General features: G+C 37.5%; 1 protein-coding gene across 1 annotated transcript; it reads right to left on the bottom strand.

The window, feature by feature from the left end:
- Window positions 1–1,431: 1,431 nt before the first annotated feature.
- On the bottom strand, window positions 1,432–5,463 carry LOC144974122 (fucolectin-5-like). Its single transcript, XM_078917019.1, has 2 exons — window positions 5,330–5,463; window positions 1,432–2,682 (listed from the first exon to the last, which is right to left on the bottom strand). Exons 1-2 carry the CDS (start codon window positions 5,460–5,462, stop codon window positions 2,165–2,167), a joined length of 651 nt encoding a protein of 216 aa, XP_078773145.1. The 5' UTR covers window position 5,463; the 3' UTR covers window positions 1,432–2,164.
- Between the last annotated feature and the right edge of the window lie 13,281 nt (window positions 5,464–18,744).

The following is an 18,744-nucleotide window of genomic DNA, read 5'->3' as shown; positions in this document are numbered from 1 at the left end:
ATACTGGTCATCACAGCCGGAAGTATCCAAAGTGTGCCAACAACTTGTCAAATGTGGCTGCAAGAAAGGATGCACGTCCCGATGCAAATGATTGCGAGCCCGCTTACCATTACCATGCACAGACTTATGTCGATGTCGAGGATGTCATATCATAAACAATTAGGTAGGTTGAAAATGTAATTTGATTATAAAGGACTATAAGGAAAAGCCAAACAAATAAAAGCCAAGCAACTTTGGTCAGGCTTAACTCTTGACTTTAAACAGTCAATATCAGGTCTCAAGGTAGTTAGCATTAGCTTGAAAGCTTACCCCGTCCGGGAATCATTGTAAAGTGCTTTGAACAGTTTGGGGATACTGCGCTATATAAAAGCTCACAGGTTTTTTTTTTCATTGTAAAGCCACATGAATATGGAGTTGGTCGTCGATTTTGTACTGTGTAATATAATTTTCATGATTTTATTCATTTTCAAATAATATTTAATTTCGCCCTGTTTGACGCTGTTAACATATGCCCGTTGAAAACCAACAGCCCTAAATCTTTCAAAATGAAAGCTATAAGATAGGGAATATGTCTATGGTTGATATACAATAAAAAGTACGAGAGAAAATATGGTAATTTCGCAACATAATTAATATATTCAGAACTAATCAGTAAGAGGGCGAATAGAATTTCCTCGATTATTCACCCTGAATTTACTAATGTTTATATAGTAAAATATAAAATGCTTTAAAACCAACTTTTTTGTAAAATGTCAGAATGCTTCTCTATCAGATTGTGTTCTTGGTGGTATAAGGTACCTGTGTGCCAATTTTCATGCTTTCATCACCTATTTGCACAATTATACCGTAATTCCCCCTGCTAAAAGGAATGTAGTAATACATTAACAATGAAGTCTTTATGCTCGGACATTTTCTTTTATTTAAAATCTCTGGGTTCTGAGTCCCACAGTAGTTGGCGGTAAAGGGTTCGAAAGTTTAAACATTAACATCTTAATTAGTTATGCTCTTATTACAATGGGTCTGTTATGTAAAATAGGTTAGGGCACAAGGGAGGGATATCTAACAGGCATAATCGCACAGTTGACACAGTTAAATGACCAGTCTCCGAGGAGTCGGAGTGAGGGTTATTACAAAGTAGAAAAAAAAAAAAACATTCGAAATTTTACAGGCAACTACAACAAGAGCTTTGTTAATACTTGTCAAATTTAATAAAACATAATTCACTAGTTAAGAACTATGCCGCATATACCAACGTTGTTCAAAAATCACAATATCAAAAGTTTCCCAACCTGTGTCTTGTTTTTAGCTTTCGCTTGAAACCCACATACTTATGTTGTCTACTGTCATATATATGTACGTGTGTGTTTGTATTTGTGTGTCTGTGTTCGTGTTCGTGTTTGTGTGTGTGTGTGTGTGTGCGTGTGTGAGAGAGAGAGATTGGTATTAACCCATAACCATTATTAATAATTTCAATTGAAAGAACTCCCAGAATTCCCAGTTTACAAAATTACTAACAAATGTTATAATGAATATACCCTATCTGTCTGGCAAAGTGCGTTTATTTCTCATGGAATTGATATGACGTTCTATCTCGTGTCATTCTTTGATCACCATCACATACGATCTTCAATAATCTCCGCGTTTCTCCGAGAAACCAGCAAATATTTCAGTCTCGGGCGGCAAACGTTCTGCCTGAAGATTTGGAAAACCAACGTAGAACCTATAAATTTAGTTAGAATAAAAAGTTATGGAGATACTCGTTACTGAATTCAGTGGCAGTTTGTAAAATCTAGGAACTGGGGAAGTCTTTTTCAAGTAGAAATTAATACTATTACGTAACCAATATTCACAATAAATATCAATATATCAAATATTCACATATAAATGGAATATTCAAGGTAAATTATCATAATATATTCACATATTGATTCTACCATTTCTATTTTATTTAAATGTAAGAGTTCAAAAAGGGATGCATTTTTATTTATTTATTTATTTATTTATTTCCTTTTAAATATCCGCTCCACTGGCTCAAAAAATTAATTATTATTGGATGCTTCCATGAGAATCCAATCCTTTTCCATATTCACAGTTGAAGAATCCAGACCGCTCTTTTGAATACACTGGCATCTCCTTGTAGATTGTTCAAACTGTATTACTGTAGCTACACCTTCATTTGTAACCAACATGACATTACACAGTTTAATCTCGAGGGTACATCGATGACTGTTGAATAGAAAGGAGATAAAGAACTTTTTCTCCCAACCCAGATATCGAAACTGGCGTACTTTGGATCATTGGATGCCGCCATAACTTCAAATTCACAATATACAATCCACGGTGAGGTTTTGAAGACATAGACATATCTGCCTGCGGTAGTTGTCTCGCAAGGAAAAGAATGGGGGCCCTTTAGTGGTACGGTTCCTTCATAATAAAAGCACCGCTGACCAATCAATTTACCGTCTTGATTTGGAATTGGTAGAGGATTATATTCCGAAACATAGACTGAAAAATCCCATAGTTGAGTAGGCCGATCTCTGTTCATTATTACAATAGAGCGTACTCTATATGAAGAGAGAAGATCCACGATCCACCATGTCGGCGCTCCGCTGGTCGTATGAGAGCAAGAATCACCCCCGTGATAGTCAGGATTTTTGTTGCCATCCACCGCCTTTTCCGGATCTGTGTGACATAATAATCTGTATACATGTGGCAACAGTCTCGGGTATCAATATCATGAGTTGCAGAATTTCAAACATAAAGTATCTCATTATTTGATTAATATTATCTTCCTGCTTATTTGTTCATCATCATCATCATCATCATCATCATCATCATCATCATCATCATCATCATCATCATCATCATCATCATCGCCATCTTTTATTTTCTTCCATTATTAATACTACTACTACTACTACTACTACTACTACTACTACTACTACTACTACTACTACTACTACTACTACTACTACTACTACTACTACTACTACTACTACTGCTACTACTACTACTCCTACTACTACTATTACTACTAATACTACTACTGCTGCTGTTCCTCCTCCTCCTCCTCCTCCTCCTCCTCCTCCTCCCCTCCTCCTCCTCCTCCTCCTCCTCCTCCTCCTCCTACTACAACTACTACTACTACTACTACTACTACTACTACTACTACTACTACTACTACTACTAATAATAATAATAATAATAATAATAATAATAATAATAATATCAATAATACTGCTACTATTATTACTACCATTACTACTACTACTACTACTAGTAGTAGTACTACTACTACTACTACTACTACTACTACTACTACTACTACTACTACTACTACTACTACTACTTCTACTACTACTACTATTACTACTATTACTACTAATACTACTACTAATATTACTACTTCTAGTGCTGTTCCTCCTCCTCCTCCTCCTCCTCCTACTACTACTACTACTACTACTACTACTACTACTACTACTACTATACTACTACTACTACTACTACTATATACTACTACTACTACTACTACTACTAACTACTACTATTACTACATACATACTACTACTACTACTACTACTACTATACTAATACTACTACTTACATACTATACATACTTACTCTACTCTTACTACTTACTGCTACAACTACTACTACTACTACTACTACTACTACTACTACTACTACTACTACTACTACTACTACTACTACTACTACTATCTACTACTACTACTACTACTACTACTACTACTACTACTACTACTACTACTACTACTATCTACTACTTACTACTCTACTACTACTACTATACTACTCTACTACTACTACTACTTATTATATTTTACTACTACTACTTACTACTACTGCATGCTATTACTCCTACTCTACTCTCTACTCTACTACTACTACTACTACTATATTACTACATACTACTACTACTACTACTACTTCTACTACTACTACTACTACTACTACTACTACTACTACTACTACTACTACTACTACTACTACTACTACTACTACTATCTACTACTACTACTACTACTCACTACTACTACTATACTACTACTACTACTACTACTACTACTACTACTACTACTATATATATAACTATATATATATATATATATATATAGTATATCACTAACTACTACTACTTACTACTACTACTACTACTACTACTACTACTACTACTACTACTACTACTTACTACTACTACTCTATACTACTACTACTACAACTACTACTACTACTACTTACAATAACATAAACTAATACTATACTAACTATATAACTACTACTAATATATAATACTATACTACTACTACTATACTACTTACTACTACTACTAAAACTACTACTACTACTACTATAATACTTCTACTACTATTACTACTACTACTACTTACTACTACTACTACTACTTACACATACTACTACTATTGACTATACTACTACTACTACTACTACTACTACTACTACTACTACTATACTACTACTATACTCTACTACTAACTACTACTCTACTACTACACTACTACTACTATACTACTACTACTACTACTACTACTACTACTACTACTACTATACTACTACTACTACTACACTACTACTACTATACTACTACTACTACTACTACTATATACTACTATCTACTACTACTACTACTACTCACTACTACTACTACTATATACTAACTACTACTACTACTACTACTACTACTACTACTACTACTACTACTACTACTACTAACTACTACTACTACTACTACTACTACTACTACTACTACTACTACTACTACTACTACTATACTATTATCTTCATACATACTATTAATACTACTACTGCTGCTGCTCCTGTGACCACCAGCCTCAAGCTTACACTGCTATTACTATTGCTACGACTACCACACTTTCTATGACTACCACTGTGACTACTACTACTACTACTACTACTACTACTACTACTACTACCACCACCACTACTACTACTACTACTACACCACTACTACTACTACTACTACTACTACTACTACTACTACTACTACTACTACTACTACTACTATATTACTACTCTCTACTACTACTACTACTACTACTACTACTACTACTACTACTACTACTTACTACACTACTACTACCACTACTACTACTACTACTACCACCACCACTACTACTACTACTACTACTACTACTACTACTACTACTACTACTAATATTACTACTTCTACTACTACTAATATTACTACTTTTACTACTAATACTACTGCTGCTGCTGCTAATGCCACTTGTCAACTTCATTCCATCTGTAATATGACGTCTCTACTTACATCCACCATAAGCCACACCCTTTTGTTCTACTGGTTTTCCTAATGCAACGTTTTCATAATCTCCTCCTTCTATTTTATTAAAAGAATATAATATCACCACCGTCATACAAAGTAAACTTCTCCGACAGCCCATGTTGACTTTGCAGACAAATGTTTTGATCAGTTCTCTTTTATATCCCATCGTTGATTCTCGGCAATGATGCACTTATTAATCATTCAATAAAGAACTTGAATACCTTCTTTAGTGGCATACAGCGTAACCTGTGTATATCAGGTCCGGACATTATAGAAACCCGGTTATAGGAGGGGTTTTAACAATCTCCTTTATATTCAATCTTTGCCTGTAGTAAAAATTTACCGGTTCTCAGGATCGAGAGCTAAAAACATCCAGTCAATCACTCCAAATTCAATACATTAGCCCACATTACGTTCAGCCAAAGGCAACGACAAGCTAAGCTAGGTCTAGTTCGTGATTGTTCTGTGCGCGCGCGCGCCTGCGTGTGTATGTGTGTGTGTGTGTGTAGGCTACTTACTACTATGCTACATGACTCAATTTCAGTATAATATGGCCCTTGCTGCAGGCAGACAATGAGTTGCAAAAAAACACAAGACGCATGTACCCACAACTTTAAGCTTGGAAATGAGTGAGACGGAGGAGAGAGAGAGGGAGAGAGAGAGAGAGAGAGAGAGAGAGAGAGAGAGAGAGAGAGAGAGAGAGAGAGAGAGAGAGTCCCACAATTCCTCGCCGAGTTCATTGTCTCACATAAAACGCACCACCCAGGGCTCAAATCTGGATGTGACACAACTAAACCCTCCTATTTGTCCCAATAATTTGCCTGAAAACAATTGGAGATCGAGCTTTTATATACCAAGCACCAACAATCTGGAATAAATTACCACGGGAGCTAAGAGAAACGACAAACTATAAACCACTTAAAGGAAGACTTAAAACATTTCTTTTCACTCTCTAATTGTGTAGAGCCTAGAGCCTGCTGCTGTCTGTCGGGATTGGTGCGTCAAGCATTATTATTATTAGAGAGAGGGAGAGATGGTGATTTAAAGCCTGGGTTGCTTCCCTTAAGATTCGGCTATAAGAGGTTTCGGTTTTAACACAGATTTTACCTAGCTGGTCCCAACACGACTGTTATACTGAGAATCTACTATATTTAAACTGTTTTGACAATCATAGCATATCACCAGGAAGTATTTCAATAAACGTCATATCAATAATAGTAGTAGTAGTAGTAGTAGTAGTAGTAGTAGTAGTAGTAGTATTAGTAGTAGTAGTAGTAGTAGTAGTAGTAGTAAGCCTAGCAGTCCGAATGACGCTTGATGAGAATTGTGTGATTCAGTCATGGTCGATTAATACAGCTGCTCTCTCCAATTGTTTCCATTGGTCATGGTCCTGGGCCAGAGTTTTGAGGCTGTCAAGATCTTGTTGTGACTTTAGTACGGAGGGCACTGCAGTATTTCTTAGTTCTTCAGGGATTAATTTGGCCTCATCTGAATCCAGAAATTTCTGATATGTAGAGAGATCCTGGTTCAGGGTAGTTACTATTGATGTTGGTGGTCTCGCTATAATATATTTTTTGCCATGAAGGAAATATTCTGTCATTGCGGTTTGGGCTGGGATGTTATTTTCTCGACATAAGATTTGACCAAATAGCCTCCATCGCTGTTGTTTAATAATTGTACTCTGCCGTTGGACTCTGGATTTTTCATAGAAGTCAGTATTTGTAATTGTTCTGGCCAATAGATTCCGATTGCGCGACGTAATTATTTGCGGTGGTATGAATCGAGACTTTCTAAGTTCTTTTTTGTGAGGCACCAGGTTCCACAATTATATGTCAATATCGGTATAATCAGTGCCTCGTAAATCTGTATTCGTTTATTCTCACTGATTATGGTATTTCTATTCCATAAATTTTGGAGTTTGTTGAATGCATTGGTGGCCAGCTGCTTTCGTTTTCTGATGTCTTCATTTTCGTTGATCAAATTGCCTATTTTACGTACATTTTTCCATTCATTAAAATTTCTGTTGATTTTTGTATATTCTGTTCTGGATTGATTCACTTTCAGATTCCATGCTTCTAGACAATCAATAAACATATTTACTAAAACACATCGTTTTTATGTCCTCTTTAAACACACTACCTGCAGTTCAAGTGCAGATTGGGCTTACGCAGCTCTAGAATCAATCAAGGCGACAATTTAACTTTTTCTCTTTTGTGAAGCAAAAGTGAAATAAAATTTGCTCCCGTGTTTGATGTATTGGTTCTTACATCAATTGTGAATACTTTTGTTCATTGCGACTGCGACATAATACCAGATTGACGAGTAAGGTCAGAATTAGTTGTCATTTATTATTTGTTCTGGTAATTTTTTAAAAGGTTCTTTACTCAACTTTTCACTGTAATCAGTGGTTGAATGAGAGCCAACTAGATGGGAATTTAAGCTTTGACTATAATATTGAATAAAGGGAATTGCACTTTGCGTGCGTGTGTCTTGTTTTACTACGAGTATGATCCGTTTCAAGACCATTGCCTAAGGAATATAACTAATTTTTCTCAAACCATGAAATGAATCCTGATGGAAAGCTTCAAGAACAGCCGTAAGCAGAGAGGTGTGGGGTACCTTCGTCGCTGCCCTTCATACCAGCGGACATAAAGGGCAGTAAGTAAGAAATTAAAAATGAGTATTGGTATTTTTGCATGGAGGCCAATGCTTTACTCGACTTTAAATTGAGTTTTTATATAGCGCAATATCCAATAAACGTGCTCAAAGCACTTTACAAGGGATCCCTGGTCAACAGCAACATTTAACATGTAGGACGGGACATGACGCCTGTTAGGCGATATTACAATTTTTTTCGGACAAAGACAACGCTATTAACGGCCAGGTACTCATTTTACACCTGAGTACGATGAGAGAATGTGAGTAAAGAGCCTTCTCCAATGACTCAACTCTGCGCCGAGCGAGGCTCGAACCCAGGACCTTCCGATCCGAAAGCGAGTGTCATACCACTAGACCACACAGCGCACATATTATATGAAAGTCAAAGTCCGACAAGTTTCATTACCAGCTTTCTGTTTTCTTTGGATCTCTACGACGTCTCTGATCAATTGTATTTTAACCTTAGAAATAATTACGGTAATGATGTGCTATTATTCGTTAACGAAAGATTAGTGCTGAAGACAATTGACAATCAGTGGCTTAACCAATGTAATTGTTTAAGAGTATTTACGGTAAAGTGCAAACCTTCATGTAAACTATGTAGTGGAATAAAAAAAAATTTTGCCTGACTTCTCAACAATAGTATTATTGATTTTAATTACAGTGTTTTTAATAAGAGAATTATTAAACAGGTAATGATGTAGTTTGTCAGAAATGTTAAAAGATCACGGATAGAAACGATTGTTCTGAGCTTCAATGACAGTGTAGTCATGAATTTTTCAGTCAGAAGTTCAGACTGAAATTTATTGTGAAATTATTGTCTGGCCTATTTGTGTTTTACGAATATAATAGAATTTACTCAACTTTGTTCCTTCTATACATTTCTATAAAATATATTCACACAAATTGCAGGAACATCGTAGAATTCTAAAATCGATTAGCAACATAAAATGCTGAATTGAAATGAATTTGAAAACGTTTTTTTTAAAAACCAGCCAAATTTTTTTTTGCGCATAATAGGGTAGTCAAAACAAATTGCAGAGATTATTATCAGAAGCCCAGAGAAACCAACTGATTGGAATGAGAATGCTTTTCAGTTCTCACACAAGAATAAGCCGTAGATTGGTTATGCAACAGCACCGTTATTCAACTATTTCAGAGGGTCAACGCAACTGGGTCTGTCCCAGAACGACGTGGATGTTGTTGTGGTCGAAAGAGAACAAACGAAAAAGACATTACGATTAAATATGTTTTTCTATAAAGCTAATTTGCTCTACAATCGGCCGGCTTTTGATTCGGCATCTGTCCAGAATCGGTGAGTAGATGTCTAAAAGAATCGTGCCTGGAGTGTTACAGGCCATATTTTGATTATCTCCTCAACTAACAGCATCAATCAACCTTTACGCTACCATTGGGCACTCAAACATCGCAGATGGTACCAACCACAGTAGAAGATGGTCTTCTAGTGACAAATACCGTTTCAATATGTCTGCAAACGAAGGGCTTGTCCGTATTTGGATCTGCTGGCACCTGGTTCAACTACAAGAATGATGCAATGACTGAACCATTAGGAGATGGCAGAATACCTGTTATTGTCTGGTCAGCGCTCGAGAGTTAACCCGACTACATATATAAAATAAATATATTAGATTTCACGTTCAAGTTCAACGTCTTATGTGGAAAAGGCAAATTACCCATCACTGCAGATTGTATACAAAGATGTGGTGACATTCTTCATTACTGTGTCATTGAGTTGAAAAATGAATGTTTAATAGTTGATCAAATTCAACAGAATGAAACTACTTGACGTCTGCAAATCATTCCTTGAGCCAGATGATATCAAATTGATCGGAATCCTCCTCGACAACACGCCATTGACACTTAACATAAAATATCAGTCTGCCACAGATGATACTATAATCAATACTCCTCATGGCGACGGACTCATCTGAGACGAACGATTTTCTTTCTCTAATGCTTTCTTTATCATTCGTCAGCGTCTTATTCAAAACCACTTCAAATTCTAGTGGACAACAATAGGGAAATTAACACTTTGAGTTAAAACACTCAGAACATGGACAGTCATTTCCCCAATAAAGCTATAAATTTTGCTAACGGGACTTGGTCAATATGTAGGAAACCTTCCCATTGTATAACGGAACGCTATCCTACCACCCACTTTCCGCTTAAGGCTTATTCACCTGTTCAATTGTCTGTCCATTGTGTGTATATCTCCTGCTAATTACCCTTTCCAAACATGACTTCATGTGTGCATATGACCTGAGGTTCGCGTCCCGTTCAAGAGTAGCTATATTCGCCATTAATATTCTAGATCTCCGTTATCTCCCTACCCGGTTGTTAATCAAAAGCATCTGAACGTCATTGGTTATCTAAATAGGAACATTCTTTCTGATTGGCTATCCCTATAATTGTTTGGCATGCTCTTACTTTACAAAACCAAATTCATCTCTGAATTGAATCACACACACGCTGAGAATCCCAAGAAAGAAGAACCATTCCTCCGATTTCAAACTTGTAAAAGTTTAATTTCTCTTGGTTGAAGGTATAATTATTGTTGGTTAACTTATTCAAAGTGGAACGAGATATTACTGTGAATTCAATGCTTAAATATTTCAATATTTTGTTTGTGCTTTATTCTACGGATGTTCGTAAATTGAAATACTTGTACAAAACTATATCTATATGTATGTTATACTATGGTTAGCATTTGTTTATGATCTATGTTATTATCTTATTTATATTATTCAATATGTATATTGCTTGATGTCTGTACTCTACCGCCAATCCCCGGCCACACATAATCACAATTATAAAATAAATAAATTATAAAATATAAGGGACACAACCCTGTTAAATTCTCATCATGTAAGATAGCTCAACTGTCGGTTGATGTTTGATACAAATGCAATAACTGTAACCATTATCATGGAATTATTGCTTCTCCTTGCCTTTGATCGACAAATAAAAGCTATTATGATGTGTCGCTCAAGGACGACCCGGTGGCGAAAGACAAACTAGATTTGGCTCCAAGACCTTTTTGTTTTAACTCTTAATTGAAGGTCCTTGCTAGCATCCAGTTCGTGCCCAATCCTTGCCCAGTCCTTACCCAATCCTTGCCTAGTTGTCAATCCCTGATGCCAGTCCTCGCCGACACCAGAAACTTCCTGTTAGCCCATAACTGCAACACACTGTTGTGAAGTCAAGAAAACTCTGAAACTAGGAGCTAACCCTTGAACTAGCTGATACATTCACCAATCAAGCAAGCCGACTGGATCAATGATAAGCCACCCGGGCTTATACCATTTTCAAATGTATTTTCCACGGACACAAATGATTAAAAATAAATAAATCAATCAATCATAGATAAATCAATAAATAAATAAATCAATAGATAAATAAATAATAAATTAGATCCACTCAATTAGAGCTATTCTTCCTGAGATTAAATGAATATAGGGATAACAATTCTAAATTGTCAAATATATATCACCCATAATTTTCGTTCTACCTTCCATCTTATTATCTCAACAATCTAATTAAACTTTATGTATAGAATTGTTATTATTGTATTGGGCGTTACTATTGTCTTGACTCACTTGTTATTAATACAATTAAGTCATAAGGGACCCTAAGTAGTGCCGCGCTGAGGACCGGTCCTTGGACCGGTCCCACGGTCTTTTAGCTGTGAACCGGGGATCGGTCCCATAGTGAAGACCGGCGGCGGTCCTCACTTCTTATCACCTTTCAACTAGTGCCGCGCTGAAGACCGGTCTGATCACCTTCGGTCTCGCGCCATAGCCTACTACTTCCCCAGCGATTCGTTGCCTTCGGTTGCCTATCTTCCACCAATCACCACCCATCCCACTTAATTAATCGCACCCACCCCCCTTTGCCATACACTAAACGACACAGACGACCATACAGGCAGACGACCACCAACCTCCACTCCGCAAACCGCCCTTTCGTGTGTGAGATGGGGGGAACAGGAGGCGCACGCCTTGGACGATTCCATTATACGGGGTAAATTTCAAAATTTACTACACCATAATGATCGCAATGACAATGATCTATGGTGAAGGCATGACCCCTCTTCTCTAATGGGTTATTGTTTGAAATGTATGTGACTACTAAAGATGTGTGTGTTTGTGTGTGTGTGTGTGTGTGTGTGTGTCGAACCTAGCAAGTAGCAAATCCGATTTTTTGTTTTCTTTTGTCCATCTCTTGTCACCACTCCTTTCTATCGCAGTGTTGTCATTTAAAATAATACAATAATATTAAAATTTCGTTTGGTGTTTTTACTAATCAAATAATATGAGTTTCATTAGTTTCTTCCTTCTAAAAAACCCAGTTATAACGTCTGAATTTTAAAAAAGTCCAATAGAATATTTGGGGACCCCGATAGCTCAGTTGATAGAGCACTCTCTTTATACGCAAAGGGCCAGAGATCGATCCCGGGTGCAGTCGAGTTTTTTCTGAATCCCTGTCTACTCAGCAATGAATGGGTAGCTGAGTTTGTTAGATCTGGCGAAAAGTCACCATCGACCCCTCTTATTACCTCATCCACCCCCTCTTATTATAACTTCACGTCTCTCTCTTACTCTTCAATGCTCGCTGCCCTCTAATGTTGTGTGTGTGGGGGGGGGGGGGGAGGGGGGGGGGTAGGAGTTGCGTGTGTGTATCCACGCCACGAACAACTCGATCAACGCCTTGGGAGATGCCATTATCTCCGTTAATGGGGATAAATTTCAAATTTTATTAAATTATCGAAGTAACAATGAAGTACGGTGAGCAAATAAAGAAGGCATCACCCCTCTTCTCTAATTAGGTTACAATTTGAAATGAGTGTGACTACTCCGTGTGTTTTACTCCTGTAGACCACGGTTTTCATCGTGTAGCGGTCTTTAACGGTTCAAGAATGAACGATCCCACGGTCTCAAAGGTCAAACCGGTTCGAATTTCCAACAGTCTCTCAGGAATGTTCAATGTCGAAAAGGACCGGTCCTAGGACCGGTCCTTGCGGTCTTCATTTCCCAAGGACCGTAGGACCGTGGTCCTTAAGCTTGCCAAGGACCGCCCCGCACTAACCCTAAGGCTATTCTTAATCACCCCTAGATTAAACACGAGCCGTTTGTGGTTTAGGTTGAGTGTCGCAGCTGGTAAGGAGAGCCATAGCGCGCAAACTAGTTCGAAACCAGACCATTGAGCTAATCGTTTGGACTCGAACCCACAATAAAACCCCAAAACCCGCCACATCATACCAATATTATTCAACATCTACCTTGACGCCGCCTCAGAAATGTTAAACTGATAATTCAAAAGGCCTCAATGAGTCGATCTACGCTGACAATACTGACTTCTTATTCAAAACACCAGCAGAAGCCACTCAACAACTTACATCCATCTCTGACACACTAGATCTCTGAAAACTGAAAAGACTAGATTTTTGTAATGTTCTCTGTCGTTTGACGTTTCACAACATAATCTTAGGCCTCTTCAGATTGCCCAGAACAGCGCTGGCAGACAGGTACTAAAATAAAAACAGAGATCACAACCCGTCCCGTTTCAGGTGTACATAGCATCACCTAGAGCTCATCGCCGTCCCACTGGTCATTGGACATAGATAATTATCAGTCCAGTGTCACACACCCCTCCTTCTATGCTAACACATTATGCCTAAGTATATCAACACGTTGCATCGCCGCGGATATTATGTTACACAAAGTACACAGAAACGTCGATAATACACACACAGTAACTGCGACTCCTACCTCATCTTAGCTCCCTATGTTTGCTATGTGTATTTCCTCTCTTCTTCTTGAGTCCGTAGTTTTTCTGAATTGATTACTTGTAACTCATTGTGGGCTTGTACCAAGAAATATTATCCCGTTTTAGTCATGCATGATTTATATCAATTACATAGGTCGTCGATCAGTGATTTTTAAGTTCCCCGTTTTAGCCGAGCTCTCGTTGCAATCGAGGCCGTTGTACACGTACTGTACTGTATCATCTAAGGCGAATCACAGGAGATTCAATATTGCTGTGGCACATGAGTTGGCCACACCACGAATAGAATCGCGGAGAAGTGAGACAAACCTCAGACAATTACTAATATACTTCTACTAAATAATTGACTTGAAGAAAACATTTTAGTAGGCTTATAGGCAACATCATTCGACGGATTCAGTACATGTTGGGTTGTTAATGATCTTCTCTCTGAAACAGATCAATACGGTGGATGAATATAGATCTGAGAGAATTATTCTTGATTGTAGGGTCCCCCAGGATTCAGTACACTTGGACCGGTTATTTTTGTTCTGTACCTTGGCCCTCTGTCTAAAATCATCAGAAGTTTCGGTCTCTCTTACCATCAATACACTGATGATACAGTTGCATTGCGCCTCCATTACGAGAAATGATAAAGAATAGACAAAAAAATCTGAAGGATGAAAAGACGGAGGTGCTTATGTGGGGAACAAATGAATCAGAATTGAAGCTGGGGGATGCTTACTTTCAATTTGTTGATAATTGTGAAACACCACGGCACTGTCAATGGAGTATCAGGTTAATATTTTGTTATATCTCTCTTTTTCCAACTAAGAAAGATTGCTTCCATTAGACTGGTCATATCTGAAGATGTGACCAAACACCTGGTTGTGTCCCTCGTGTTGTAGAAACTAGATTATTGTAATGCTCTGTCGTTTGGCATTTCACAACATAATCTGAGACCTCTTCAAAGTGTCCAGAACAACGCTGTCAGACTGGTATTCATGAAGCATAGGTGTGATTCTGCCAGACCTCTACTTCATGACCTGTAGTGGCTGCATGTCCAATCTTGCGTTTTAGTATATCGTAGTCTTGAAAGTACTGCCTCTTCCTACATTTCGGAACTATTGAGAGATATTCAAAACTCCGCCCCTTACGTTCGGCTAGTGATTCCACCAAACTAATTGACCATCTAATTTGCAAAAAGAGCTGGAATGAAATCCTCTTCTCATTTTTTTTTTTTGTCCCTCTGTTTGGAGCACCGTATCATAGAGCATTCGTGAAAAGCGTTCGCTAAAATATATCTGTTTCGATTATAGTAGATAATATTATGAGAAGTAGGATAGGCATCTGGTTTGTGTTGTGTTGTGTGTGTGTGTGTGTGTGTGTGTGTGTGTGTGTGTGTGTGTGTGTGTGTGAGTGAATATGTTCCAGCCAAGTAATTTGTAATTTAAGCACTTAGATTCTGATGTATCAAGTTTTCAACATTATCTTCATTTTCCTAACCAAAATGCAAACTCAAGTTAGTGTTTCGTAATCAGTCTATAGTGGCTAATGAATGAAATATTCAAAATCTTATATTGCATCTCGATTTATTTTGTGATCTCCTGTAACGCAAGGATGTGATTTTATAATTGAGATAATTTTAATTCGGGGACCAAGCTTAATTTTTTTCCCTTAAATTTCAGAGTTAACCAGAAGTTCAAAGCAGAAAAGGGATTTTACATTTACGAAATCTAATCTTTCTTCAGTTTTATTATATAAATCACCAAACCCAAAAAATATCGTATAAACTGTAAAGAAAAACATAAGTTATACTATATGAATCATTAATGGTTTGTGCTGTTTCCGGTGAAGTTTGATGTCATGGTGGTTGCAGTTGTGGTGGTAGTGACGATGATGAGGGTATGGTGGTTGCAGTAGTGGTGGTAGTGATGATAATGTGGTGGTGGTGGTTGTGGAGATGATAGATTTAATGCTGTGGCGATACATAGTGGTAGTATTTGCAAAAGTATGGAACCATAGGATCTTACCGGAATTAGAGGATAGTTGCCATCACCCAGAATTTTAGCTCCGGATTGTTATTTTCTTCACTGAAACGTCAGTTTTGGTATTTCTGGCCAATCTTACTGCTTGTCTTATAATTACTATGTCAATATTCATCTTTAATGGCGAGACTGAATGTACTTGTTTCAAATTATAATAATTACTATTTCATTGTTGGATCAAAAGGAAAAGGAAAACAAATAGAATATATTACCATGGATACATCGTTGGCTGGAGCGTCTCAAAAATAAAGCATAGAATTATCTGAAAACTCTCTCTCTCTCTCTCTCTCTCTCTCTCTCTCTCTCTCTCTCTCTCTCTCTCTCTCTCTATCTATCTCTCTCTCTCTCTTTGTTTCTTTCTTTCTTTCTCTCCATGTGTGTCTCTCTCGTGGGGAGAAGAGGGGGGGGGGAGGAGAATTACCTCCCGTGGTGTCTTCTATCCAGATTAACTTCTGTCCTTGTCAAGGAATGAGCTTAGGCTTCTACCGCACTAGGACAGGACTGTCCCAGGACGAATTTGTCCTGTCCCGCTGAAGAAAACTTCTATTCAAAACAGGTACCGCACTAGGACAGGACTGTCCCAGGACACACCTCGTGTATCGCTTGCGCAAATGCATTATCAAAATGTATGAAATGGAGATTGCATATTTCTGTGCTTTATTGCGTAGAAAAAAAAGACAAATGGAAAGAAAAAATAATATTGGGTGCATCCTTTAATGACACAAAGATTGCTCAAGGATCAAATCCATAGACTATGGTGATCTCGGATCTTATCCTGAAATGTTTTTCTTGGTATCACCTCACTTTACCCAGGTGCAAAAGATACCAGTTCGCTGATGAAAGTAATCTTTACCAGACGAGCGTCCTTTCAAGAGGATAATAGAGGGTCTGCATGGCTCGGCGGTACGGTCTTTGCTTCGTACCCGAAAGGTACCAGATTCGATCACTGCGCTGTGTGGCCTTGAGCAAGCCACCTCGCTTAATTTGGGCGCTGCACTGCGGCTGACGCCTGGGTCATTCCGGTCTTCCTTGGATTAGACCCTCGAGAAAATTTTCTTCTATGGGATGAATAAAGGTAATTCTACATCTACGCCAGAATAGAAAGAGAGGGTGGAGCCTGCCATGATATAACACTTTACGGAGCCCTAATTTCATTATAAAAGCTCTGTCCACTGACAGGTGGGTGGGTATCGTTTTTCAGAACCTATGTCCTTAAATGAGATCCTGAGATTTTTGACAAACCAACGATTGCTCTTTTGATAGCTCGCTTGCCAACATGTGTCAGCTCAGCCCTTGATTTATGAAACATGCATCCCAGTCTGTATATGTTGTGACACTTCAAAGACCACGGTTGACCGAAAGCGATGAATGGTTATGTAATACAAAAAGCCGTACTGGGGCGTGGAGAACGAGGTCTTGTATGTATAGTTACGCCACAATCTCAACGCTCATGAATTCCTTACTAAGGCTGGACTCACAATTTTTAAAAAACGAAATCTGTGTTATAAACTCTTGAATCAAACGAGGTACATCAGCGAGTTCGTCTCTTTGAGAAATGAAAAATGATATATAAATCGAGAACATCGACCAGAGAATAAGGAAATTATCATAAATTTATAAAATCTTAGAAAGCTATTTTCAAAATCAAAACTATTACAAAAAAGCAGACATGGCGACGAATTATCGAGGCCGAGTTGAACACAGCTGGACTAACATGGGCCCGAGTCAAATGGAAGAGTAATGTTGCGACCCTATGTTCCACAATGAATCACGAGGCCGACTACAAATCAAGAGGTCAAGTAAGTCAATCAACCAAAAAATGGCGGTCTAACAGAATTACGAGGCCGATTGGGCTCAGCTTCATTCATTCTATAAATTGATTTGAAAATTTAGGATACCTTTAATGGTTGCGACAAGGAAAAGATAAAATTATGATACAAAATATGATGGACGTCATCGATCCCTTAAGGAAATTACATTTATATAAGGAAACAAAATACATCGTAAGGTCATAAGTAATGGGGGGTTTTTTGTTTTTATTTTAGGGATTTAAGCCGCTAGCAACATGTTTAGATCATTTTACCGCCAGTGCATAGAAAACGGTGTGATAATCAAATTAATATAGATTTGAAATTTAAAGCGTTTAAGAAAAAGTAAGATAAGGGTCATTAGTTCAGATTTTTTTTTTTTCAGAAAAACAGTTCATTATATTATATGTATATATATTATATATATATATATATATATATATATATATATATATATATATATATATATATATATACATATAATACAATGAACTGTTTTTCTGCAAAAAAAAAATAATAATCTGAACTAATGACCCTTATCTTACTTTGAATATTTCATTTACATGTGAACATTTGAGAAGTTGAAATTTGTGAATATGATTCCATATTATTAATTTCTAATTGAAAAAGACCCCCAAGTTCTTACTTCTTACAAACTGCCACTGAATCCAGTAACGATTATCTCTATAACTTTTTAACTGAACAAAATGTCCAGGTTCTACTTTGGTATTCTACATCTTCTGGCAGAACTTTTGCCGCCCGAGACTGAAATATTTGCTGTGTTCGAGACAGAAACGCGGAGATTATTGAAGATCGTATGTGTAGTAGTAGAAAACAGCGTTGTCCTTGTCTGGGGAAAATGTAATACATCTACTCTCTCTCTCTCATTCTCTCTCTCTCTCTCTCTCTCTCTCTCTATATATATATATATATATATATATATATATATATATATATATAGAGAGAGAGAGAGAGAGAGAGAGAGAGAGAGAGAATGAGAGAGAGAGTAGATATATTACATTTTTCCCAGACAAGGACAACGCTGTTTTCTACTACTACACATACGATCTTCAATAATCTCCGCGTTTCTGTCTCGAACACA

This window comes from Berghia stephanieae, chromosome 5, assembly GCF_034508935.2.
Source record: "Berghia stephanieae isolate SIO BIC M18660-M18661 chromosome 5, UCSD_Bste_1.3, whole genome shotgun sequence".
NCBI classification, from domain to species: domain Eukaryota; kingdom Metazoa; phylum Mollusca; class Gastropoda; order Nudibranchia; family Aeolidiidae; genus Berghia; species Berghia stephanieae.
Note: the sequence above shows the minus strand (reverse complement) of the source record. Positions and strands in the feature narration are given on the sequence as shown.